This window comes from Daphnia pulicaria, chromosome 1 (assembly GCF_021234035.1).
Source record: "Daphnia pulicaria isolate SC F1-1A chromosome 1, SC_F0-13Bv2, whole genome shotgun sequence".
NCBI classification, from domain to species: domain Eukaryota; kingdom Metazoa; phylum Arthropoda; class Branchiopoda; order Diplostraca; family Daphniidae; genus Daphnia; species Daphnia pulicaria.
Genome location: NC_060913.1, coordinates 729,904 through 753,205, shown reverse-complemented (window position 1 = coordinate 753,205; position 23,302 = coordinate 729,904). Strand labels below are relative to the sequence as shown.

The following is a 23,302-nucleotide window of genomic DNA, read 5'->3' as shown; positions in this document are numbered from 1 at the left end:
TCTTCGGATCTTTTCCCCATGCGTTATGAGTATAATGGTGGGTGGGGATGCGAGTTGGGATGTCCGCGAGAAGGGTAAAGAGGTCGGAAATGGATGCTTTTTATAAACTGCCAAAAATTTGAGAAAAAAAAGAAAATTTACGGGGAAAAACATACTATGGTATTAGAATTCCGATGATATTGGCAGTGCAAAAATGAAATGCTCGCCAACACAGCCGCTCTGCTCCCTCTATTATTACTTCTCCCTTTTCTTGTCCCTTCTGGCAATTTGATCCAGTCAAGTAACACATACAGGATACGAGAAGAACAGATGGAAACAAAATGAATGAAAGAAAACAGAATCATGTAGCGAAAAAAAAGGGCTCGGTGAATAGGAATACAAGAAGGAGGATGGAAGAAAGGAGAAAATATCGGGGGAGAGAAACATGGAAGGAAACGACCGAGGCCTCTGTGAATAACATGGCAACTCGGCAAGTCTGAAAGAGGAAGAGATAATCAAGAGAAGGAGGCTATGCGTGTATACCTGCAACAGCAGGTATTCAGGTTGGAGGGGAGGAGGCCACAGGAGGGGCAGGGCGCAGGTCGTATACACCCGCACTCTCCTGGCGGCCATTCCTCTTCCTCTCTTTTTGTCTTGTTTTTTTCTTTTTTCTTTTACATCCATACAGATGGTTTTTGTATACTGTATAGTCTTCCTTGAACTGTTGCCTTCCACGGATGGTGTGCGCGCTTCGTCTGTTGAATCTGTCAGGCTCCGTAGTTCCTATATCCCGCCGTCTCCGACAAACGCCTTTTCAAGAATCTGTCGACTTGCCGGCGTGATCCCGTCAAACCACCGCACAGATTCTCTGTTATCAATTCACGCTATTATCAAAGCAGTCTGTCTCACGAGGAGTGTGTCGAGTGTTTTCAAATACCCCGCGCGTTCGCACAGCCAGCCTCGAAGTAACACAACAACATGGAATAACATAAAGAAAAATGATCGATTGCTCAGTGTCCGAATCCCGGAGCCAGCAGACACTACAAGTTCCTATTGTTCAATTGCAAATTACTTACCAGGAATAATACTTTATTTCTGCTTGTAACGGTTCGTGTTTTTGTTTTTTTCATGAAGAAACAACGGGAAATGAACAGTGAAAAGTGAAAACAGTTGCATTTGAAAATCAAGAATTTCACCCACTCGAAACATTGGCCATCGGACACACAAAGTTTGGGTGCGCATATTTTTTCTTCCAACCACCACCAGCCAAATTTTTGTTGTTGCACTTTCCATTTGAGTGCTCTCCCCCCCCATCCATATTCCAACCGTTTCATCTTTCTCGTTTCTCTCTTCAGCGCAGCTCAGTCCCCCCCTGTATATATACCTTCCAGTACACAGAGCACCTCTCGGTCAGGATGTCATAAACGATGGCAGGTTGAGTCCGCCCTCCAGCAGCAACAACCTTCCCGAAGGCCACAAGTGCTGGCTCTCCGACAGGTAAGAAAAAAAGGCAAAAGAAAATATGAAGACTGGGCTTGTGTGTGTGTTGTCTGTGCACAGTGTTGTCTACGCTAAGCATGTACACACTCTAGTGCCTATTATACACTATATATAACAGCAGCAGACGGCGCCTAGTTGCGCCTTTCACAAGTTGGTTGGCCGCGTAGAGAGAGAGGGGAGAACTAGAGAGCTATAGAATAGATCGTGGGAAACATTACCCCTCACCCCCCGTGATGGGCCCCGTATAGAAACTATAGAGACCTCCTCGGGTTCGCTTATTAGGAAATGTCTCTCTTTCCATCCAATTCATGCGGTGTTTAAACAGGAAAAAAAAAACGAACTCAATTGTTGTGTATAGTCGTGATTTCTTGAAGAAAATATAGACAGCGTTTATCATCATTACGTAATGGGAAAGGAACGAAGCTCTGCCTAGATTTTATATCCTGTTGATCAATGTGGACAATCGAGCCTTTTGGATTTGATTCCCCTTGAACCACGGGGCAAGGTTACGTATATCGGATCAGTGATGCGTGCGGAAGAAGCGGAAGTTGGCAGACGTCACAAAGCCGCAACGACATTTTTGCTTCTTTTGTCTCCTCTTTTCTTTATTATTAACAACATTAAACATCTTTTTTTTTCCCGGAGGGCGTTAGTTGCGTGTAATTTGGTTTGATATATAACCAGATACAACATCATCTGGCAGCCGACTATAGGGTATAGACGTGATTCATTTGAGACACCTGTCTCGACGCTGTAAATTATTCTCTTCTCTTGTCTGCAACAATGATCTACTTTCCTGACAGACTCATTCAGCGGCAGCCCATTTTTAATGGTCGATTCTTGATTAACGTGTTTGACGCCCTTCTCTGTCTGCTGGCATCAGTTTTATTGTGTGATTGAGCTCCTCTGGCCGGCTCTGGCCCCACACGGTAATCACGACACCAAACAGCACAGAATCTCCCCTTTTTTGAATACTAAATAAGAGATACATAGTCACTGGAGATCACGAAAAGATCAGTTGGGAGAACGCCGGATGCGTGTTCAGTTCACGTGCATTTCTCTTGTTTGAATAATAAAATCCGTGTGTTCCATTTTCTCGTTTTGTTTCTTTCAGTTTCATGCGTAATCCTCGCATACCCAACCAAACACGAACAACAACAAGCATAACTAAACAGTTATTCAGAACCGGAATTTTTTCGACAAAAGTTTGGCAAAAGGAGGACGCTGTGTTTTGTGAAATCCAGGTCCCGTCATGGAGTCGCCTACAAGACTGAGCCAGTCGCGGTTCTTTCGCTTCGGACGTTTGAGGTATAAAGCTAAATCACAATTTCAGCATAAGAAATTAAAATTCATTTTCTTTCTTGTAACATCTAATAACAATCATTTTGTGTGGTGCTGGTGTTTTGTTTTAACTTCCAAACACGCGCTACAACACAGCAGCAAGGCGTCTCGCAAAAGTTCCTCGGGCTACAGCAACCACAGCTTCACGGCGCACCCATTGGAAGCGGTGGATCAAAATTGTCCGGTCGAGACGAGCTACGCCAGCAGCGAAATCATTTATCAGCAGCTCAATCATCGCTCGGCCTCTATGGTATGTCAGGTATCAACACTATCCCCCCCCCCCTTCTTCTTCTCTATACCCAATTCGTTTGTTTTGGTTGCTGGTTGTTTCACCTTTTTTATACTGCGTGAGGATGACGCATGATGGTGCGGTTATATGGCCCGCGCTCCATCCGTCAGCCGCGTGCCAGAATCGATTTTGAGCAACACTATAACATTCCTTTTTCTTTTATTTTGTTTCTCTCTCTCTCTCTCTCTGGCCATTATATTTCGTATGTAGAGCACGTTGCCATCCAGCCTGCCGCCCGGTACGTACACTCCGCTTCCGTACGGTGAAAACTTTGGTATGCATCAGCCCCGTTTGTCGCAGCTTCAGACTCTCGAAGCCAAGGTAAAATCTATTTAGCGCGCACGCATTTGGTGACGTGACCAAGAACTTTTCTAGTCAACTGGGAAAAAAAAAGATTCCGGAATTCCCCCCGGTTTTCTTTCCCCCCATCGGGACAAGACAAAGTAGGCTACAGTCTATAAAAACGTGCTGTGCTCGTTGAGCCGTGTGTTGACGGATGTCAATCTGTCTAAAGCGGTCGAATGTTTCTTCTTCTTTTTTTTTTCGAAATGAGAATTTCGAGTTTTTAAAATGCCATTCGGAATATCAGAATTTTGACGGGGCGGCCTCACGAAGGCGCGTTCTTGGTGCACGTTGCTGCTGTACTGCTGGAAATAGTTTCCGTTTGGGCGATTGGATGTAGAGTGAAATCGCTGCGTGAGAATGCGCGCGAACGGGATTCTTATTCGTGAAGGGAAAGCGTCGAGCTTCCCCTTCGGGAACGCCGAGTGGCGTTAGATAGTTTTTATTTTAGTTTTTATATTTAAGTTTTCTTGAAGAAAAAGAGCAGCGGTTCTCGCCACTGATCACCGTTTTGTCGCTGTTCGACCACAACAGATGGCCAGTATCGCCGTGTCTCTGTCGGGGGGCGGACGACGTTCGGCCGGAACTCTGCCGCACCACCATCAGCCCAGTCTGAGAAGCAGCCCGTCCGTCGATACCGTCAGAAGCGTCGGCAAAGCGTCCAGCAGCACCGGCAGTCATTTGCACCACCATCACCAGCAACAACAACAACAACAGCGATCAAGTTCCGGCTCCAGCAGCAGCAAACACATCCGCAACGAAATCGAACTCCTCCGCAAAATCATTCACGACAAAGACGTCCTCATTCAAAGGTATGTAACATTTCGTCTATTTATTATGACAGATCTATATACTAAGGTGTTGCTCTGGCCGACTGTCGGGAAAAATGGCCTCGATATTCTTCTTCTCTGTTGTTCTTTGCGCGAGGACACACGTTGGTTATAATTTAGAATGTGCACGAAATTAGGCGGTGATGTGATGCGTGACACTGGGCCGTGTTGCGGTCGAGCTCCAGCTCGGGGCTGTGTCCAGCACTATCCGCACAGACACACAGCGAGTATATAGTATGTATCTATACATCCCGTATGTAGCCCATGGCGGTCGACACAGTGGCTTTTTTTTTTCTTTTCTTTTCTTTTCCTTTTTGTGTGTACTTGTTGTGTTGTGGAAGCTTTTATTTCGTTTCAAGGAAAAAAGGAGATTAGATATAGCTCTGGAGAGGGAAAGTTACGCTCGGCCGATCAAACGCATCGGCTCGTTGCGTTGTCTAGTCTTTCTCTTCTGCGCAATTGTTATTTCCATTTGGTTGGCCGTCGCCGTCGAAAGGAGCTGCCGCTGTCCGCTCTCTCGCCAGCAACTTACCGGTTTTCTATTATAGTATAGTTGATCGTTTTGTATTATTGTTGCATTTATTCATCGCGTCGAGTGCAGTCTGCAGCAGCAGCGGGAGCAGCAAGGTGCGACTATGACGACTGTGCTGCAGCAGCAGCAGCAGCAGCAGCCGACGAGTGTGACGAGCGGCACCAACTGGGCGACGTCCAACGAGCGCCAGCAGATCGAACGCCGTTTGGCTCTCATCCACCGCGACATTGAATTGAAGCGAGCCGTCATCAAGAATCTGAGACTTTCGCTGCAGCAGACCAACGTCTCCGAGTAAGTTGAACTTTTTAGATTAACTCGACTTCCGGTGTCCGCCCACTTCCGGTGTCTCGTTCGATCGTTAGATACATTTATTGAAGCGTTCACGCTCAGTTGCTTTTCTTCTTTTTCTCTGAATTGAAAATTTGGTTGTCGGGTTCTGTGTTGATGTTATTATTTGAATGATGACGTATGCTGCAGCAACATCGACTCGCACATCAAGCAAGCCGAGACGGAATACCAGCTGGAAAGGGAGGAGACCAACTTGCTGAACCTGCAGGATGAAAAGCGGACGCTCCTCTTGCGATTCGGCGGGGCCATCCATCAGTGGGGACGAAACGGCGTCGGTGGCAACGGCAACGGCAGCAGCAACAACCTCGCCAGCAGCTCATTATTCCGGTCGGTTGAGTGAAACGTCACGCACATTTAACCTCGTTTTATATCGTGTTGTTATTAGGAACAACCAACACGTATGATATCCTTGTTAAACGTTATAAATTTTAGATTTAGCATAGCCGAGTGTCGAAAAAGTAAAAGCGCATAAAAATATAGGATAAGACGTTTGACGACTCTATGCAAATTTTGACATGAAAAAGATGTTAGAGAGCTGATTCATATGCAGTTGCCAAACGTCTACGAATCTCAATGACAAAAGCAGCTGCAGTTATAAAGAAAAGAAATTAAAGTTTAGATACCGATACGGTCGACTGGCGCTAGTTTTTTCTTTATATACCGTTGGACTCAATTTACAAACCCCCACAGACGGTCTTAAGTTTTTTTCCGAAAATTCCAATCAAAGCAATTCATCCGTGTAGATATACCGCGTTCCTTGTTGTGTTGTCATGTATATATACCGCTGGCAGCGACAGTGAGTTAGCCGAGCTTGAAAGAGGTCAACCGGTCTTTCGTGACTGTACATTATATTATATACGCTAATCGTATTCGTATATGTTATATTCCCCCCCCATTTCGTGTAGCATTCTTCACGGACATGCCCCTCTGGTGATCGTCATCAACAAAGTGGAATATGACGCGCAGAATCCCAGTTTCCAGCTGCAGTGCCCCAATGCCGGCGAAGATAATAGGAACGGACCACTACCCATCGTGGACTCGTGCACCATCCAATGGGCGCGGGAAGATCTCAACTTGAAAGTCGGCGACAAGTAAAAATAAAACGCCATTAAACTTATTCGATTGATTAATTAATGAACTGTTGATTTGATTGGGGGTTGCAGAGTGTTGGAGATTAACGGACAGCTGATTCCCGGCCAAGAGAAAGTGGACGTGGCCAAACTGTTGACATCAGGGCCGGTAGAGATGGTCGTGGCTCGTCAGAGCCGAGAAGAAACTTTTGTGACGCAAATGCAAGAGCTTTCGTCGAAATTGGAACGACTAGGCCAGGAGCGTGATGGCCTCAAAGGTGAAAACCTGCGGTTGAAGCACCGCATCTCCTATTTGGAAGAAGTGCGCCACGATGAAGAGCTGGCCGAAGAGGAGGACGCCCAGCAGCAGCTGACGCCCAAGGAAAAATCCAGTAACCGCGGGGCTTCCAAAACATGTCAACCTCAACAGCCGCAGCAGCACGACAGTCTTTCGTCTGGCGAGAGCCAATCGCTGTACCGATCGGAGATTCGCGTCCAGGCGCCCGTTCGTCAAAAGCCTCCGCGAACGTCCAAGTTGAAGGCCAGCAGCAATTCGACTGGGCGACACAGTAGCTCAGCAGCAGTGCCCGAAGCTGATTACGTCGATCACGGCAAACGATTGAATTCGTCGTCCCTGGACGGCCGCCGAGGCGCATCCGCAGCGACGGCCGCAACGGAACCGAATGGAGATTTTCATCCGCTGACCAACGGCGGCGTCACCGTCGAAACGGGTAGCATGAACCGGATCAAAACGTCGTCGATTGTCGATAGGCACTTTGGTCACGTCATCCGCGTCACCCATCATCATCATCCTCACCAGCAGCAAGCGACGCCACCTCCGCAGACGCCGTCGTCGGCTTCGTCTTCGTCCCACGATTACGCGTCGCGACGCCAGCGGATACCAGCCGATTCCGTTTCGGTTTCCGACTTGCAAAGCGTCGCCTCTTACGACTCTTTTATCGACTCGCATCCGGTGCGACACAATCACATTGGCCAGTCCATGGAAACCGTTTCCAATGTTTCGTTGATGACCAGACCCTTTAATCAACGTTCTCCGTCTTCGCCCACTCGGGTAATTTAATTTTTTGTAGAAATGTTTGACCTCATTCCACGAGCTGTTTTCATTCATGATTTTTATTTTTTTTTGTTTTGTGTCTTGTTTTACAGTCGGAGGTGCAAAGTGTTGCCTCGATGGATCTGGAGAGACGTCGTCACGGTTACATCAGCGATGAGCAGACCATTTCATCTTCCATGAACTACGGAGGACTGTTGACCGGAGGCAAGAAGCCGAAACCCGTTCCGCCCCGAAAACCTTCGTTCTTGTATCTGAATCGCGCCTCTAGCCTGCAATCAGTCAACGGAGTAGTCAAAACAAATTCGATGGACCGTTCATCCAACAAGATTGATGTGAAGAGCAGCAAGCATTCAGAAAGCGAAAGTTGGAATAATAACACGGCGCCAAAGACCAGCTTGCGGACGGCTCTGTCGGGTAACCTCAAGTGGAACATTCTCTCTTCATCGCGAGCCAATAAGAACCCCGGGTCGGGCCGAGAGAAGGAGGATAGAGAATAATTTAATTACTTGGAAGCAATTAAAGCTCAACATCATCGTACGATATCATCATAATAACCTGATTTTATAAAAAGATTGCCCAGCAAGTTGTTCACGCATATTATGCACACTTTATTACTGAATGTACTGTACAAACATGTCTTGTTCACATAAAGAATCCGTAAACAAACTTATTTATTTTATCAAGCCAGTCAAAATGTGGCGCAATGTTTTTTTTTTAATCTAAGTTACATTAGAACATATTTTAGGGATCGAGTGGTTCTTTATCCTCGGTAGGTGTTCGCCCGGAATTGCTCATTTTCACCGTTTTACTCAACGATCCACCGCGCACTGCAGCAAAGCACAGCATTATGAAAAATGAAGTTAACAGGAAGACTGAAGCGACCATCAGATGGTGGCTTGATCGAGCTCGGTCGTCCTGGGAATTTTGAAGAAAAAAAACAAAATCATTAACGACAAAATAACAAAAATAGATAGTAACTATATTGTGAGCTCACCTTTCCCAGAAGCACAGTCCACGCAGGGTTTTCCAGTAATTTGACGTCAAATGCAGCGTTATCCGAGCACTTTGGTGTGATACTTCCGGTAGTTAATTTTTTATCTTCTCTGGGAAGTACGAACGCCCCGATGCTTCTTGGAAAAGGATTGAACTGAAGGGAATTGCAGGTTGGGGCCCCATGTGGCATGGACACGAAATGAGGATGGTACAAGTTCAGACATATCTTGTTTTGAGATTGCATCAAGGACAATGAGAATGATAAATTTGTCCCAGGATAATCTCGTAGCCCAATATCTGTTGCAGCAATGCTCCCAGATATGACTGTGAAGTTTTTCCAAATTTCATGGACTGGAAGAATCATTTCGAAAGGAACAGACGCTGCTTCCATCCCTGTTGTGTTGATGGCTGGAGATACTCCAGGTGGAAGCAAGCAAAAGTTTAGTCTGTTCAATTTGACTGCAACATCATTCCATCCCTATAAATGTAAATAAAAAATAAATTATGGTCATCAAGATCAAATTAATGGTAAGTAACTTTGCTTCGATTCTATCATTATTTAGCAATAATTATTATTTACCTTTTCATCTGGATTTTTTAGTGGTGATGGTGTGTGTTTGATGTAAAGTGATAAGCATAGGGTTACAATCCCAAAGGAAGCAATGCAAAAGCAAAATATTACTGCAGGGGGTCTCAAAACCACAAAATTCTTTATATTTTGGAAAGGCACTCGAAATGTCCAAGACATTCTTTTCATTTGAGATTTAGCGAATTAAGGGTTAAGACGTTGCACTAGAGTACTTAAAAAGTACTCGATTAAACGTAGGGTTGGACCAAGTAATTGCAAATCAATTTTTCTTTGAATTTTAGCAAGAATTTGTCGAAAACACACTTGACAGCTGGTTTGTTTTTGTTGGAACATTCGTCTGCAACAGAAGTCGCCACTCGCTTTTCATAACAACGACACAACACACAAGTCACAAGTACAAGTGGAATATAACTTTTTTAGTTAAAAAAATTTACTCAATAACATATTAAAGATTCAGTTAAAATGAACCAGGATTTGGATAATTTAGCCTTCAGTGAACATCAGAGCAAAGACACAGAGACAGGTAATAAAACTTGCCTGAAATCTTTTCCAATAATAATGGGATGTCAAACTGTCAAAGCAACTAAAGAATAACTTATATTTTTTTCAGATGTTTTTGTTATTGAATTACCTCATGTTGAGCAGGTAGGAAATTGGGATTGCGGACTTGCATGCATTCAAATGGTTTTATCAAATGACCTAGCTCAACAGTTGTGTCAAAACTTAAGTTCAATTTGCCCAGATGAATACCAAAACAAAAGGTTAGTAGATGAATTAATTCAAATATTTAATGTTGCTAAATCATAAATTTAGTAAATAGCCAATGTATGTATGTATATTTTGTATTTGTAGTACGTGGACTATTGACCTTTGCTACATTTTAAATCACTTCTCTATGAAGATCAAGTATTACACCAAAACCTTAGGTGTCAATCCTAGTTTTTCAAAGGAAAAGTTCTATGACAGTTACATTCTGAAGGTATTTTCCTTAAATAATGAATTGAACCCCAGATTAGTTCTGAAATCTCAACTGTATGTTTTTTTAAAATAAAGGATGAAGAAAGAGTTAACCAAAGATTCCAAGAAGCAGCATCTAAAGGCATTTCAATTGAGACAGGTTCCTTGGAAATTAATGAATTAATACATCACATAAAACAGAATGGAGTTGTTATTGCACTAGTAGATGTAAATCAACTAGAGTGTGTTTCTTGCAAATCTTTAGTCAACAACATTGGGAATTTTGTTAGAACATTATTTAATGCTCAGCTTTCTTTCAATGGTATGTTAATTATTTGTTTTAATTCAATAAAGTTTTCTGTATTTATATTCTTACTGCATTTTAGGTCACTACATAGTCATTTGTGGATTTGACACTAAGAAAAAGCTCATATACTACAGAGATCCAGCAGTCAAAAGCGGTATAGTACTTTTTAACAGCATAAGATCTCCTTTTATAACAAGTTGCCGTAATATCACCTCTAAATTTTTCATTACTACAGAACTGTGCTGCCTAACATTTTCTTCCTTTGAGAGAACAAGACAAGCTCATGGCACTGACGAAGATATCATCTTGATATACCGCTAACTGTGCGATTAACACAATTTTTGGTCCCACGTTGTAAGCTCGATATCACTACCCTTTAAAAATATCCTGCCATACCATTAGTTTTGGTGAGTGATATTTTCTCGCACAATTTGTGGTTTAAAGTCTGGCTGGATGGCGCGTTCCAAGGAACGGCTGTAAAGATCCAATCGTTGCGTCATCTGTAAATACAATTTTTTTTTTTAAATGTCTGGTGACTTAATTTAGTAACCTAGTTTTAGTTTACCCTGAATCCCCATTTATCCTTTACTTGTCTGCACAAATTCAGATCCAGTTCTGCTACAAGAAGGCCATCGCTTACACGAGACAAACTCTATAAGAATAACAGTATATGTTTTTGCTTTTGAAAGAAAAAATTATTTTAAAAAATTATATTAACCGGTGTGCGCGAGCCATCGGGCGCAGCAACATAGCTTGAACCATAAAAGTGTCCAAAATCTTTATGTGCGGGTCGACCATCTGCGGACGAGAATTCGTTGGGAAACACTTCCGTGCCAACGCGGTTGATGGCACACGTAAAATAGCTATGGAAATGTTAACATGAGTAATGCGGAAAAAGAATACAGTAAATATCGATGAAGAACAACGAACCTGTTGGCGATGGCGGCATTTCGGGCTTCAATCGACCACATGGGTTCGCTAAGTCCGTATCGACAGTATAAAAATTACGACGCATTAAACAACAATAAAAATAAAATAAAATACCTCAGACCGCCAACGGTTGCTGATGGGTTGAAAACAATTTCTGCTCCGTTAATTCCATACATCATCCAGTTTTGTGGATGATGTCTCCCGTAGCAGATATTAATAGCAATTTTGCCAAATTGAGTCTACAATAAAAAGGAAATGTAACAAGAGTGCTGAATGCGTGTAGTGAGTGAGTGGCTTACTTCAAAGACTGGATGTCCTAAATTCCCTTCCATGTAGTATGTAGACTCATTGAAATCACCCACGCGTGGAATGTGATTCTTACGACTCTTGCCCATAACGTTACCAGTATTTGAAATAACAACGCATGTGTTCCAAATGGTATCACCATGATCTTCGTCTCGCTCTAGAATTGACGAAATGATGACCATGTTGTACCGTTTCGCCAGCTGTTGAATAATACTCATTAGATCAAATCGACTTATGGATTTCCTAATGCAATATCCATTACGTCTTGTAGAAAAACGGTCGTAGGTCCTTTCTCAGCCGACTCGGCAAATTCACACCACGGGTGTTTTTCTCGCGTGCAGAAAGCGAAAGGCATGTCTATTTTAATTGTTTTGAAATAATTTCGAATATATCTGGCATTTTTCTGTAGACCATTATGACTTACTCCAAGCCTCTTGCATGCAGACGATGTTGACACCACTTTGGTGAGCGACACCAATTATTTGTCCGATTTTCGCGAGTAGTGCATCTCGTTGAGCGGACACGGGGTCGGTTGTAGGGAGTACGATCGAATTTTGAATCAATCCTACACGTACGCGTCGAGCTGGCCTCAAATTTTCAGTCTCAGCAGTGAAGCTGTAACCTTTCAATTCTAAATTCAAAGGAACAGCAGCAGCTACCGGCAAATCCAATTCCCTGTGGGTGCAATGAATAAGGAAATTAATGTAGTGCAGTAATTTTTTATGATAACAGAAGAAAATACTCAAGTTCACGGCCATAAAGAATTCTAAAAACTTCTTTTCTATCCTCCTCAGGCAGATGTTTCTTCAACGATTCTTCAACACTAGCAAACTGCTGAGTCATTTTTCTTACAGCCTAAGTAAATAGAAGAGGTATGAAAATGAAATGGCTTATTTATTAGCAAGCTGAAAGTGTGAACAGGGTGAGTTTATGTGATTATGTGTTACGGATCTATCACTGTTTTGATCATTCAACAACAAATATTTTTGGATTTCCTTTACCTTAAACTAGTCGAAAGGAAACTAGACAAGAATCACAAGATGTTTCCCGATTGGGAACTTGTTTCAATGATGTGGCCGGATCTCGTTGATCAGACCTTTTACGTCAAGGTCAAAACAATAATTCAAAACAAAAACATTTGATCCTGACGTGGTTTTAATACTTTTCGCTAGGTGTCTCTTAAGTCGCCCTCACATGTCAAACAATTTTGTTTTCTGCAACAACGCATACAGCTACTGCATTTCGTTCCAACGTGGTTCTAACAACTTACAACTTACAAAAGTTCTAATTATTAAACATTAAAGATGCCACAAGGTAAAATCAAGGTGAAAGCTGCAATGCCGACCAACGTAAAAGGGAAAAAAGTAAAGAAACTTGACAAAGCTCCACCCCAAAGAAAAGTACAACGTAAGTGATTTTGTTCGCAAATTTTCTCCCAAAAGTCAGTGTATTAATAAAATTATTCTTGTAATTCACTTATAGACAACCCTATTGGACCAAGAAAGGTTCAAATCATGGAGGCCAGACAGATGAGAAAGAATATTTCAAAAACCATCAATCAAACGCTTGAAGATAGGCTCGTTTCTCAAGTATCTCAAGATGGCAAACCTTTGGCAGTAATTGGTCGGAAAGCTGCCCAGGAAGCCAAAGCAGAAAAAGCAAAGAAAGGAAAAAAATAGATTTGCAATTTTAATCAAATTTGTATATTTTCCGTGATGCTTAAATGTGATTAAGTATAATATGGGCTACCACCAAAACAAAGTATAACTGCAGTTTTGTCTTTTCAACTTTCAATTAAATGCAGCTATTAAATGCCCCAAAGGTAAAAACAATTTTTTTTTATCTTTTTTCACTTTTTTTCCAAAAGTTTCTTTTAAAAAATGATTTAATTTCTCAGCGTCATAAAGAGAGCATGTCAGATAGGGTCCATTATTATGTGCATTTACACCACTCAGGGCAACGCTCGCTCGGAGGAAATCTCAAACAATTGATATGACAGTGGACATCAGCTCCAGGTTGTTTTGCATATTCTCCGGTTGGAACACATTCCGTTCTATTTAAAAAAAGTGAAACATCAACGAACAAATTAGTAAAATTAAAACACTATTAGATTCTACCGCGTAGATAAAAATGAGGTATTTGTTCTGAGAACTTGAAAATGTTAATTCGAACTTACAGACACGTGCAGACATTTTCTGGACAAGTGGGCGGATATTTAAGGCAATTAGCCATACACCATGAATCAAAGCGATTCTTATCTTTGAAATTTTCGTTTGCAATGCACACTTGAGATCTAGAAAAAAACGGGTTATCAAGATAATTGAATTGGGGAATATTTAGAGAGTAAACGTCGTATCTTTACCGGACGACAAGCGTTTGTTCCTGAACTCCTTTCTTAGTCATATTTAATAATTTAATTGCATATGGATTATCTTGAAGACTTGTCGGGGCTGAGGGAACGACGCCAGCAGGACCGAAACCTCCCGTATTAGTGATGATGGCCACGTCAGCGCAATTTTTGAAAGTCTCCTGGTTTCCACAACCAACGGCCCCTACTCCATTTTCGCACAGATCCCATGTATTTCCTAAAGAACCGCAAACGTGAGAAAAAACTAGTCTGCGCACTTATTGATAAATTAACACACCCGTGAAGTAAATCCACTGAATGACGCAGCGAGTGCAGGTGACACCATCTAATCAAGTAGTATCAATATTTTTTTAAATTAATTACCCAAACAATAATTAAAATAATAATTATTACCAGGTAGTTTCACGCGATATTTGAACGTTTCTTGCCTCTTTGTGTCTTCGGGAATTTGAAAACGGTGAGAGGTTGAACCTTCCAAATATAGGGGATACCTTCAAACCCATACAAAATTAATTCCGAACTTTTTTGCGTATAGCTATTTTAACGTAATCAGAAAACATACTTGTTGAAACAGTCCTGTTTTTCAGCAAGAGTAGGGTCACCTGACAGTGGGCACAATCGTAGCTCGAAATGTCCTTTGTGATTCGCAGTCAATTCGACTTCGATATCAATTATCTGTCCGGGTGTATAACGCTTCCCAAGCAGACCAGTATCGTAAAACCCACCTTAAAATAAAAATTAATTATTCCGCAGACAAAGCCGTGATGACTTAAAAGAAATTATTCATTACCACTTTCGTGAAGACGAGGAGGTGGTTCGTCCCATCGATCTCCACAAACGCCACATTTGCCACCGTTAAGGGACCAATGAACTACGAATCGCGAATTAATTCAAGCACGTTTTCAAAAAAATATTCGGTTATGACATACTTGAAAAGCCTCCGCAGTAAAGTTCATTGTCCTGGTAATCAACGGGGTTGGGAAAACCAAACCTCCACATGGCGTTTCTTGCAGGTGGATCCATCAACCGCCCATGACCATTTACGAGAAGTGCCTTAATTTTTTACAAGAAATTCCAGTACCAGATTCAGTGAATATGAATGTTGTCAATTCTAAATCAATTTTGAAAAGGTGGCATTTTTTCTTACCTGTAGAAGCAAGGAGGCTATGGTAAACAAGAGCCGCATTTTGAGCGTGTGTGTGCAGACGGCAGCAGGCGTTTTCAGACTGAAGGTATCGGAAGATTTTGCGTCGTTCCTCTTCTATTTTTTTGTGTTTTCCCGCTGCCCTTTTTATCTTGATTGTGTGTTGAGAAACAAGTTAAGGGGAAGAACTCAGTGCCATTGCAATGCCAGGAGTGTCGGTCACGCAACCTCCTGGTACCAGTTATTTTCCTCTTCTTTCTCTCTGTAAAAAAAAAAAACAACTTTGCAGAATTACCTTTTGGCAATGGATATAATGATCATGGTCACGTGAATTTAATATTCGTCTTCCCCCGCATCTTTTGTTGTTCCCAGCAAAACGGATAAAATTACATCACCGTTTTTGTTTCCCAGTCACTTTGTTTAAATGGTCGGCAGATTTTGGAAAACTTAAAAGCCTCTTTATTCTAATTGAGGGTTCTGAGTCTCGACTATTTTACTTTTCTTTTATACTGAATGGCACTTTTCTAATAACATTTAACAAACGAACGCACTATTTAACTAGTGTGACGAGTTTCAATCGTCCTTGAATTGATTTGTTCCTCCTCAACAACGTCGATTCGACCTGCCAAATCCACGCTTTAATATTTTTTTTTTTTTTTTTTTTTTTGCTTTTCAGTTTCTGCTGCCAGAGGGCATCTTTTCTCGCTATAGTCGTATGCAAATTTGGACATAGCGTTTCGTCTCATTCGACTTGACGGTCAAGTTCAACTATTTTTCATAAATAGTATAAAACAAAACCAATACAGTATCCAAATGAAACAAAAACAAAGATGCGCTTCTTATATGGCGATTCGGTTGACATTCCACAGAAAAAAAGTAATTATCATAACCATTTAGAGGCAAAAGACATCCATTTTACATTAGAAAACTGCCCCCCATTTTTTTTTTAAGCCGCTAAAGGTTGTGCTCTGTTACATTTTCTGGCATTTTTAGGCGATATAGACAAGGAAATGTTTAGGGAAGAAAAAGAAAACTTTTTAACTGTCTAGGTTATGCGTAAACAGCCGGACACAAACAGCTCTTCTCTTTGTGGGGTCTTTTGAGGTTGTTGATCCATCATTCTTACCTTATTGGGGCAAGGCGAATGAGCTCTGCCTCCTCTGCGTTTCACTGATAATCGCTGATGATAAAGCGCTTCCATTTGTCAGTGGCTATCCTAGTTCACATCCGAGTCCTTCAAAATCATCAGGAAGGGCAACTATTCTTTAATGTGGGGTTCTCGAATGCTTTTATAGTCATTAAGAAATATAACCAGAAATCTATAAGTTTTAGGCTTTATACAAAATCATCAAAAGTTTTGTGGGGATAGTTTCAGGATGACTGTTTTGAACTAAAGCAACCGAAAGCAACATTTTCCTTCGACATTTATAAACATCAGAAATGTAGACAACTGTCGCCGATTGCTTTTTTTAAAGTTACACAAGGACATCACGTTGTACTTTCACTGGTTGTTTCTATTGTCATTGTCATGTCTTAGGGCAAACAAGTTATCGCTTTATCAATATAATACAAAAAAAAATAACACATTTCAATTTGGCATTCAAGTAATCCACAATAAGGTGTGGCTGGTACAGAAAGAATGGCGATAGTAACCGTCAACCTTGTGATGGGGGGCTTGGCGACTGGTAGAATAACGACCCGCATATTCGCAGAGACAGCTTATTACTACAAGACTCGCTCTCTTCTGTTCTTCAAAAACCAGTTTTAATCTTCATAGCGGAATAACCGGAACATTTGCAACAGTTATTGTCGATGTATCGAAACCCGTATGACTTGCCAAGTGCGATTCAAATTTAAGCGTTGACACGAATATTTTCAAATAATGAATAACGAGTATCGCGTTAAAAATATCACTTCTATCCTTCAAAAATGCGGCACGGCATGCTTATGCTATGACAAATGACATTGGAATAGCTGACCGCTTAAGTGGGCATTGATTCAACCAATAAAAATACAACGTGGTTTATCAACAAATTCAAGCGCTCAACGTCACCGATAGATTTTTAAAAGTGCAGTAGATCTTTTTTGGGATCTTTAATATGAACAGTAAATGAGTAAATGTTCAGAATATTCGTTTTTGTCATTTTTTTTATCAATCGATTTCAATATATATCGATCATCAAATCGTCCTCCGATTACGATTATTACTTTCATAAACAAGCAGAAGTACTTTTCATTCCCATGCCGGAATCACCGGAATAAAGCCATAGATCTGCGTTATATTTGTATCTTGTATTTTGAATTCACAAATTGTCAATTGGAATAATTGTTTTTTATCATGGCGGCTACAAAATTCTATAACTATTTAAAAGTAGTACAGAGTGCAACACCGTATGCTAAGCGGGTTGAACAATTGAGCTCAAGAATATTTGGTGAAGTGGCCCGTCCAAACACATCTGCCAAATCTATGAGGGTATATGTGCAGTAGTTATAAAATTCTTAATAGACTACTTCAAAATTTGTTCAACATCTTATGCTTGTTTGCACTAGATTGTAGACATGTTTAGTTCTCAACCCATTGAACAAAGAGCAGATATAAAGAACTACTATCCCCGACATGTTGAAATCCATGTCTTGATGAGGAATTTACGGAATTATGGCTTATTCAGGTATAACATTACTATTAAGTTAATTCTCATGTACAACTAACTTTAAACAAATTGAATTGCGATCCATCCCATATTGTGTGCATAACCTAGCTATACTGTACGTTTACTGTCACTTTGGGTCTATCTTTCCAAAGGGGTGTTTTTCATGTATAGAAAGATGAGGGTGACCAAAGTATTTTTAAAGATTGATGTGTCTTGTAAAAATATTGTAAATGAAATATGTTGATAATTAGCAATATTGTTTGACTGATCATCCTGGCTTTTTATTTTTTACAGAGATGAACATGAAGACTTCAAAGAGGAGATCAAGTAAATACTTACTATAGTTGTGTTCATCAACACTTAAAAACTCTTTTTCTTTCTTTTCAGACGCCTTCGTGAGTTGCGAGGAAAAGGGAAACCCAAGAAAGGGGAAGGCAAACGTTCTAAAAAGTAAATGAGTGAAAATCCGGATGTAGTCCAAAATTCTTAATCATAAGTTTTGTAAAAATAAACTTTCAAAACCAGTCATACATGGAAAAAAAAGTTAAACTATCAAGAGTCTCAGGTACTTTTCATTTTTCTTAATAGCAATTTCATGAAATGCGCGCGTTTCTTTTCTCTATTTGACAGCGTGTCTAACCCAGCTAAAAAGTTTATTTAAAAGAACGGTGAAAACAATTCTTAACAGTTTTCTGTATCATCGAGGTTATTTCATTTTCCGAATTATTATTATTATATTTGTTACATTGCGTAATTTTTGAAAGACTTACCCAATTTTAAAATGCTGTAAAAACAGTTGCAAATATTGGTTTGGATTTTTAAAAGAATTTCGAGATGTAAATAAGAATTGAACAGGTGCTACTTTAAGCACAATCACAAATTCGAGAACATCTTTCACTGAAAGGGGATTGCATGCAGTCATGCTGACAAAATAATTCTTCGGCCGCTTGTTCATCTTTGGGCAAATCTTTTCTTGGGACACAACTCGACCTGTGGAAATTGTAAAACTCTTAAAACATCGAAATTCAGGTTAGTTTTGTCAAATAATTATAAACTTACGTGCATTTACAAGCATGCTCCGGACAAGTTGGCGGGTACTTTAGACAGTTACTCATGCACCACGAATCAAAGTAACTTATGCTTCGGTATTTTCCAATTGCCATGCAAAATTGCGAGCTTTTTGAAATAGCACAAATCCATCAATTATATACATTGAATTTTGAATTCAAAGGGAAAATATTTGTTCTACCGGACAACCAAAGTTTCCTCCTTAATTTCCCCATTTTTAGTTTTGTTCCATAATTTTAAGGCGTACGGGTTAACATTTTGACTGGTTGGAACTGTAGGAATCACTCCGAATGGCTCAAAACCTCCCGTGGTTGTAATAATTGCCACATCCGCACAATTCCGATATACTTCCTGATTTCCACATCCAATCGCCATAGTTCCGTCATCACACGTCCCGTTGAGATGACCTGCACGTTATAATTACAGTTTTCAGTAGAGACAGAATCGTCCGCTTAATTAAATGATCTTACTGGCGTAATGAACCCATTGAATGACACAGGCGGTACAGGTGACTTGGTTAGGGAGTTTGACGCGATATTTCAATATCGCGTGCTTAGCGGAGTCTTCGGGAATCGTAAATTTATAAGTTGACTGACCTTCAAGGTACAGTGGGTACCTAAGAATAAAATCTAAGTGAAAAAATCATTCTCAAAAAATTTAGACACATTCATGCCATGCCAGTAACATACTTATCGAAACAATTTTCAGTTTCGGCATTCACCGCCTGATATCCAAATAACGGACAGAGCCGCAATTCAAAGTGACCTTTGTGATTTGAAGTTAGCTCAACTTCAACATCGATGACTTGTCCCGGAGTGTAACGTCGTCCAAGCAGACCATTTGCATAGTGTCCTCCAATTTCGTGAGCGCGAGGTTGGGTCTCATTCCATGGGTCACCGCAAACACCGCATTTGCCTCCGTTAACATCCCAGAGCACTGTATAACGTACACAGTAGAAACCTTTTGTATTAAGATGTCTAAATGTAGCATTTTAAAACAAACAGCTAATACCTGTTTGTCCTCCGCACCAAAGTTCATTATCTTTCACGTCAACTGGATTGGGGAAACCAAATCTCCACATTGCGTTTCTAGATGGAGGATCCATTAGACGTCCATGACAAATGACTTGTCCAATCTACATGTAATTACACACAAATAAAAAATAATTTAATTAAAATTAATTAAAATTAACGAAAGATGGTTTTCGCAACAATGAATTTAAAAAGAAATATTTAAGTTCTTACTTACCTGAAAGACGAATGACGCAGCAAGGAGCGGTAGCACAATATTAATCGGGAGATTCATTTCAGAACATGCGCTTCCACACAAGTGAGTTTGGCGAATAACGACAACACGTCTTTTGATGGCTAGAACATTTTTACCGTTGTGTTCTTCACACACTTTTTTTAGAAAAATGCTCCGAGTTAAAAAAAAGAGGTCAGGCTTCTTTGTTGCTGCATTTCCTAGTACTTTTGGGTGGAGACCAATATGCATGTTCTGTTCTCACCTTATAGGGCAGCTCTGGAAAATATTTGACTTGTTCGTTGAACATCTTATTTTGGCTTTGGCAGCTACGCTGAATAATCTGACTTAGTTTCAGGCGATAGATGTTGAAATTCAAAATTAATTGTTTGGTTTTTTTCATCCAATGAAATATTTTCCCGACTTGTTATGGTTTTCTTTCTCGACTCGTTGGGTTGGATACACGTTTCATGTTGATACATTGAACGACGTGTGAAACAAGGACCACTCTCTCAGTTCCGTGCGAACCCCATGGCTTATTGTCAACAGCAACATGTATCACCATCGACTTGTTCGGGAGTGAAATGGGCGTCGAATAAAAACATTATTAATTGCCCACTCCAAACGCGCAAATTAATGATTGGCGCATGAAATATTCTAAGTCGCTTATATAGAGGTCACAGCGTCATCATTTTCTTATTAGTATATTAGTAAAGGTATAGCTTTGGTGCGCAACTCGTAGAATTAGAACATTTTTTTTTTCATTGTTCGGCATGCACTTAGTCAAGTGAAATGATGACAGAAACACTGAGCGATCGGTTTCTCCGCTTGGCTTTATCGCCTTTAAGTGCTTTACTTAAAATTTGGGGGGTTTTTGTGAATCAGAATCTCGATTCACAATGGAGACAACGCCTTTACCGTTCTGGGACGTTTTTCTTGCTCATTTTGGCTATTCAGAGCAACATTTATATATTCGTCAGGCGCAGCCAAATAATTGATTTTCTTTTCGGCAGCCAGGAAAAAAATGTCAATAAATTGATCGAGGTTCTCGTTAGTGAACTGACTCTGCTTAGCTCACTAGTTTCCGATGCAATTGTTCACCTTTGTTTGGTATTTAAAATCTGGCCATCAGTGACATTGTTTTTGGAGACCCTGGAGTCCGTCGATTCACAATTCCAACGGCCAAGCTTGTCGCCAATAAGACGATATTCCTGGTTTGGCCTTTTCTACATGCTGTTTATGGTTAGTTTCTCTTTAAAAAATTTAACAAAGCTATTCAGTGCGCAACGTTATTTTTCAAAGGTTGTTTTAAATTGGATATTTTCCACTTATTGGGAATTAAACCATCCGGTTCGATTGGCTTATTGGCTGAGTATGCTCCAGAATTCAATTAAAATTTTCTCAAACCTGTGGTGGGTTCACGATCACAATCCTTTTGCCTATATTCTTCAAATAATTAAATATTGTTGTTAAACAGTTTAACTGCGATACCTGTTTGGTTATTCATCATTTGCGGTCAGCTATATATTTTCTACATAAGAAAGTTGATTACCAGCTTAAAGTTGCTTTATTTCATGGTGAGAAATGCTACAGTTCCAAGTGGAACTGCGATTCAACGGACCTTTTCGAACCTGCGTTATTTGAAACAACTTTATTCGGCGGCTGATCTACTTCATCGTCACTTTGGTACCGTATTGGCGGTAAACTGTTTCCTGACATTTCTCACAATGTTCACTTCTTCTTACTACATCATCGAGTGTTATAAACTTGGTAACGTGACTGTGCTTTGCTGGAGCAGCAGCGACGTTATTGAAGCCTTTTTGCGTTTTTGGCTCATTTGCCATACGAGCGATCAGATTCGAGAAACTGTAATTATATTATTTCGTATTTAAAACCTATTCATACATTTAATCGCCTTATCTTGAAATAGACGATTGAATGTATTACTGTTCTTCGCAGCTTACGGGACATCGACACTAGAAACAAAGGAAATTTGAGCGAGTGTAATAAGGTACCGGGAATATTGGTTTCTAGATCATTATTTCTTTAGTAATTGAATTAATAATATTACATTGGTTTGACAGATTACTTCCTACATAATCGAAATATCACAGATGAGCAAAAATCTAGATAGGCATAGCCTTAAAGGGGTTTTGCCTTTGTCCAAAAGTCTTATCATCCCAGTAAATTGGCAATACGCATTGATTAGAAAACAAAATTTATAAACCTAATTATTTATTTAGACTTTGGAGATTATTTTCACGTATCTTCTTATCATCTACCAGTTTAAAAATGCTGGCGAGGGAACTTCATGAAAAGTACCTGCGTGCAACCGAATGGGACGGGAGGCATTACCATTTGCATTACTATTGTTGAATTAATTTCTGCTTAAGTAACTAAGAAAATTGTATTTGTGCAATTGTGATGCATGTGTTATTGTTGCGGCACTTATACAAATTAATTATATGGACACATGAAATATAGTGTGGCGCTTATAAAATATCTACGTTAGACATCATTACCCCATCATTTTCGTTGTATTATTCAAAAAGGTAGTAAGGTAGATTTGGTGCGCAACTCGTAGAGTTAGAACCCTTTTTTCTCATGAAAAGTCCATATCATATAATGTTCGGCATGCACTTAGTCAAGTGAAATTATGGCAGAAACACTGAGAGATCGGTATTAGTATAGTCATTATAGCTGTTGTACCTCAAACAATTAGTAAAGAGAAGTTTTATTAATGAGCACTATTTCTACATACTTTTTAAGTAAGTGTGTAAAAAAATTCAAAAATCGTACGTAGGGATCACATATAAATTTTCAATTAAAAATTAGAAAATAAGAAATGGGGGTCTAATTTTAAATATTTTTTTGTTTTTATTACATGTAATCAAACTGTATGTGTTAATAAACGTGTGTTTCTAATTTAAATGTTTTTTGTGTAGATTTACTATTTTTTTTTTAAATTTTAAAGTTACTGAAATTGATTTCCGCGTCGAAATTTTTTCGCCGTGTTTAACACGGCTCTTATGGCGCTACGCGTCTTGTTAAAATTGATGCTACATAAAAACTAAATAACCTAAAAATCCCCAAATAGTCTAGTTTTGTAGCCAATATAACCTAGTTTACTTTGTATTAATTAGATTTTATAAGAATAACACAGCAGAAAAGTTATTTACATTAGAAAAAACTACCCTTTTTCCAAATTCCAATAGGTTTCGGCAACAAGTTTTGGCACCAAGTTGCAGCGGCCCCCCCCCAAAATGTCAACCTGGCGGGTGTGTTGTAAAACCTATTGGAATTTTGCTGAATTTGGAAAAAGCCCAAAAAGGGTAGTTTTTTTTAAAATGTGAATAACTTTTCTGCTATGCTATTTTCATAAAATCTAATTAATAAAAAGTAAACTAGGTTATATTGGCTACAAAACTAGACTATTTGGGG

General features: G+C 40.1%; 7 protein-coding genes across 12 annotated transcripts; 3 read left to right on the top strand and 4 right to left on the bottom strand.

Moving 5' to 3' along the window:
- The first annotated feature begins 705 nt into the window (after positions 1-705).
- Positions 706-7,989, top strand: LOC124352472. 4 transcript variants are annotated; one of them, XM_046802013.1, is made up of 11 exons: positions 706-1,213; positions 1,340-1,476; positions 2,594-2,787; positions 2,917-3,070; positions 3,320-3,430; positions 3,986-4,263; positions 4,883-5,104; positions 5,291-5,488; positions 6,067-6,252; positions 6,325-7,303; positions 7,399-7,989. In XM_046802013.1, the coding sequence occupies exons 3-11, from the start codon at positions 2,732-2,734 to the stop codon at positions 7,801-7,803; spliced, it is 2,589 nt and encodes an 862-aa protein (XP_046657969.1). In that variant the 5' UTR covers positions 706-1,213; positions 1,340-1,476; positions 2,594-2,731; the 3' UTR covers positions 7,804-7,989. The 4 variants fall into 4 exon arrangements, with proteins under 4 accessions (XP_046657969.1, XP_046657982.1, XP_046657968.1 ...); XM_046802026.1 differs by having other exon boundaries at positions 1,335-1,476; positions 2,920-3,070; XM_046802012.1 differs by having other exon boundaries at positions 1,335-1,476.
- LOC124310957 lies at positions 7,961-9,116 on the bottom strand. Its single transcript, XM_046775156.1, has 3 exons — positions 8,880-9,116; positions 8,301-8,777; positions 7,961-8,221 (listed from the first exon to the last, which is right to left on the bottom strand). Exons 1-3 carry the CDS (start codon positions 9,054-9,056, stop codon positions 8,048-8,050), a joined length of 828 nt encoding a protein of 275 aa, XP_046631112.1. The 5' UTR covers positions 9,057-9,116; the 3' UTR covers positions 7,961-8,047.
- Positions 9,117-9,195: 79 nt separating this feature from the next.
- On the top strand, positions 9,196-10,682 carry LOC124310973 (guanylyl cyclase 1-like). 3 transcript variants are annotated; one of them, XM_046775190.1, is made up of 6 exons: positions 9,196-9,282; positions 9,340-9,411; positions 9,499-9,649; positions 9,741-9,867; positions 9,942-10,167; positions 10,232-10,682. In XM_046775190.1, the coding sequence occupies exons 2-6, from the start codon at positions 9,351-9,353 to the stop codon at positions 10,471-10,473; spliced, it is 807 nt and encodes a 268-aa protein (XP_046631146.1). In that variant the 5' UTR covers positions 9,196-9,282; positions 9,340-9,350; the 3' UTR covers positions 10,474-10,682. The 3 variants fall into 3 exon arrangements, with proteins under 3 accessions (XP_046631146.1, XP_046631155.1, XP_046631137.1); XM_046775199.1 differs by having other exon boundaries at positions 9,251-9,411; positions 10,232-10,306; positions 10,388-10,682; XM_046775181.1 differs by having other exon boundaries at positions 9,254-9,411.
- LOC124310816 (beta-ureidopropionase-like) lies at positions 10,190-12,497 on the bottom strand. Its single transcript, XM_046774841.1, has 10 exons — positions 12,390-12,497; positions 12,131-12,243; positions 11,813-12,063; positions 11,651-11,745; positions 11,382-11,588; positions 11,197-11,321; positions 11,083-11,130; positions 10,871-11,015; positions 10,718-10,804; positions 10,190-10,652 (listed from the first exon to the last, which is right to left on the bottom strand). The coding sequence occupies exons 2-10, from the start codon at positions 12,229-12,231 to the stop codon at positions 10,551-10,553; spliced, it is 1,161 nt and encodes a 386-aa protein (XP_046630797.1). The 5' UTR covers positions 12,232-12,243; positions 12,390-12,497; the 3' UTR covers positions 10,190-10,550.
- Positions 12,498-13,075: 578 nt separating this feature from the next.
- On the bottom strand, positions 13,076-15,047 carry LOC124310859. Its single transcript, XM_046774952.1, has 9 exons — positions 14,904-15,047; positions 14,686-14,809; positions 14,547-14,627; positions 14,319-14,481; positions 14,150-14,247; positions 14,034-14,081; positions 13,751-13,973; positions 13,565-13,681; positions 13,076-13,441 (listed from the first exon to the last, which is right to left on the bottom strand). The coding sequence occupies exons 1-9, from the start codon at positions 14,940-14,942 to the stop codon at positions 13,321-13,323; spliced, it is 1,014 nt and encodes a 337-aa protein (XP_046630908.1). The 5' UTR covers positions 14,943-15,047; the 3' UTR covers positions 13,076-13,320.
- Positions 15,048-17,118: 2,071 nt separating this feature from the next.
- Positions 17,119-18,079, top strand: LOC124311175 (28S ribosomal protein S33, mitochondrial-like). The gene is made up of 4 exons (XM_046775545.1): positions 17,119-17,373; positions 17,451-17,569; positions 17,846-17,878; positions 17,939-18,079. Exons 1-4 carry the CDS (start codon positions 17,239-17,241, stop codon positions 18,003-18,005), a joined length of 354 nt encoding a protein of 117 aa, XP_046631501.1. The 5' UTR covers positions 17,119-17,238; the 3' UTR covers positions 18,006-18,079.
- A 108-nt stretch (positions 18,080-18,187) lies between these two features.
- LOC124310787 lies at positions 18,188-19,988 on the bottom strand. The gene is made up of 7 exons (XM_046774762.1): positions 19,868-19,988; positions 19,631-19,754; positions 19,309-19,555; positions 19,090-19,235; positions 18,801-19,026; positions 18,611-18,727; positions 18,188-18,541 (listed from the first exon to the last, which is right to left on the bottom strand). The coding sequence occupies exons 1-7, from the start codon at positions 19,922-19,924 to the stop codon at positions 18,415-18,417; spliced, it is 1,044 nt and encodes a 347-aa protein (XP_046630718.1). The 5' UTR covers positions 19,925-19,988; the 3' UTR covers positions 18,188-18,414.
- Positions 19,989-23,302: the final 3,314 nt, after the last annotated feature.

What these genes read in the sequence shown, in the direction of transcription:
- LOC124311175 (XM_046775545.1), top strand. Translation starts at nt 17,239, where the DNA reads ATGGCGGCTACAAAATTCTATAACTATTTAAAAGTAGTACAGAGTGCA. An exon ending in CATCTGCCAAATCTATGAGG is followed by an intron (nt 17,374 to 17,450) that starts GTATATGTGCAG and finishes TGTTTGCACTAG; the next exon opens with ATTGTAGACATGTTTAGTTC. An exon ending in CGGAATTATGGCTTATTCAG is followed by an intron (nt 17,570 to 17,845) that starts GTATAACATTAC and finishes TATTTTTTACAG; the next exon opens with AGATGAACATGAAGACTTCA.
- LOC124310957 (XM_046775156.1), bottom strand. Translation starts at nt 9,056, where the DNA reads ATGAAAAGAATGTCTTGGACATTTCGAGTGCCTTTCCAAAATATAAAG. An exon ending in TAAAAAATCCAGATGAAAAG is followed by an intron (nt 8,778 to 8,879) that starts GTAAATAATAAT and finishes TTACATTTATAG; the next exon opens with GGATGGAATGATGTTGCAGT. An exon ending in GGACTGTGCTTCTGGGAAAG is followed by an intron (nt 8,222 to 8,300) that starts GTGAGCTCACAA and finishes CAAAATTCCCAG; the next exon opens with GACGACCGAGCTCGATCAAG.
- LOC124310973 (XM_046775190.1), top strand. Translation starts at nt 9,351, where the DNA reads ATGAACCAGGATTTGGATAATTTAGCCTTCAGTGAACATCAGAGCAAA. An exon ending in GAGCAAAGACACAGAGACAG is followed by an intron (nt 9,412 to 9,498) that starts GTAATAAAACTT and finishes TATTTTTTTCAG; the next exon opens with ATGTTTTTGTTATTGAATTA. An exon ending in TGCTCAGCTTTCTTTCAATG is followed by an intron (nt 10,168 to 10,231) that starts GTATGTTAATTA and finishes ACTGCATTTTAG; the next exon opens with GTCACTACATAGTCATTTGT.
- LOC124310787 (XM_046774762.1), bottom strand. Translation starts at nt 19,924, where the DNA reads ATGAATCTCCCGATTAATATTGTGCTACCGCTCCTTGCTGCGTCATTC. An exon ending in CTGCGTCATTCGTCTTTCAG is followed by an intron (nt 19,755 to 19,867) that starts GTAAGTAAGAAC and finishes AATTACATGTAG; the next exon opens with ATTGGACAAGTCATTTGTCA. An exon ending in GAGGAAACTTTGGTTGTCCG is followed by an intron (nt 18,728 to 18,800) that starts GTAGAACAAATA and finishes TATTTCAAAAAG; the next exon opens with CTCGCAATTTTGCATGGCAA.
- LOC124352472 (XM_046802013.1), top strand. Translation starts at nt 2,732, where the DNA reads ATGGAGTCGCCTACAAGACTGAGCCAGTCGCGGTTCTTTCGCTTCGGA. An exon ending in TTTCGCTTCGGACGTTTGAG is followed by an intron (nt 2,788 to 2,916) that starts GTATAAAGCTAA and finishes GCTACAACACAG; the next exon opens with CAGCAAGGCGTCTCGCAAAA. An exon ending in CAGCAGACCAACGTCTCCGA is followed by an intron (nt 5,105 to 5,290) that starts GTAAGTTGAACT and finishes CGTATGCTGCAG; the next exon opens with CAACATCGACTCGCACATCA.
- LOC124310859 (XM_046774952.1), bottom strand. Translation starts at nt 14,942, where the DNA reads ATGCGGCTCTTGTTTACCATAGCCTCCTTGCTTCTACAG. An exon ending in TTACTGCGGAGGCTTTTCAA is followed by an intron (nt 14,628 to 14,685) that starts GTATGTCATAAC and finishes CGCGATTCGTAG; the next exon opens with TTCATTGGTCCCTTAACGGT. An exon ending in ATATCGCGTGAAACTACCTG is followed by an intron (nt 14,082 to 14,149) that starts GTAATAATTATT and finishes CTACTTGATTAG; the next exon opens with ATGGTGTCACCTGCACTCGC.
- LOC124310816 (XM_046774841.1), bottom strand. Translation starts at nt 12,231, where the DNA reads ATGACTCAGCAGTTTGCTAGTGTTGAAGAATCGTTGAAGAAACATCTG. An exon ending in CGACCGTTTTTCTACAAGAC is followed by an intron (nt 11,589 to 11,650) that starts GTAATGGATATT and finishes ATTATTCAACAG; the next exon opens with CTGGCGAAACGGTACAACAT. An exon ending in GCAACCGTTGGCGGTCTGAG is followed by an intron (nt 11,131 to 11,196) that starts GTATTTTATTTT and finishes ATACGGACTTAG; the next exon opens with CGAACCCATGTGGTCGATTG.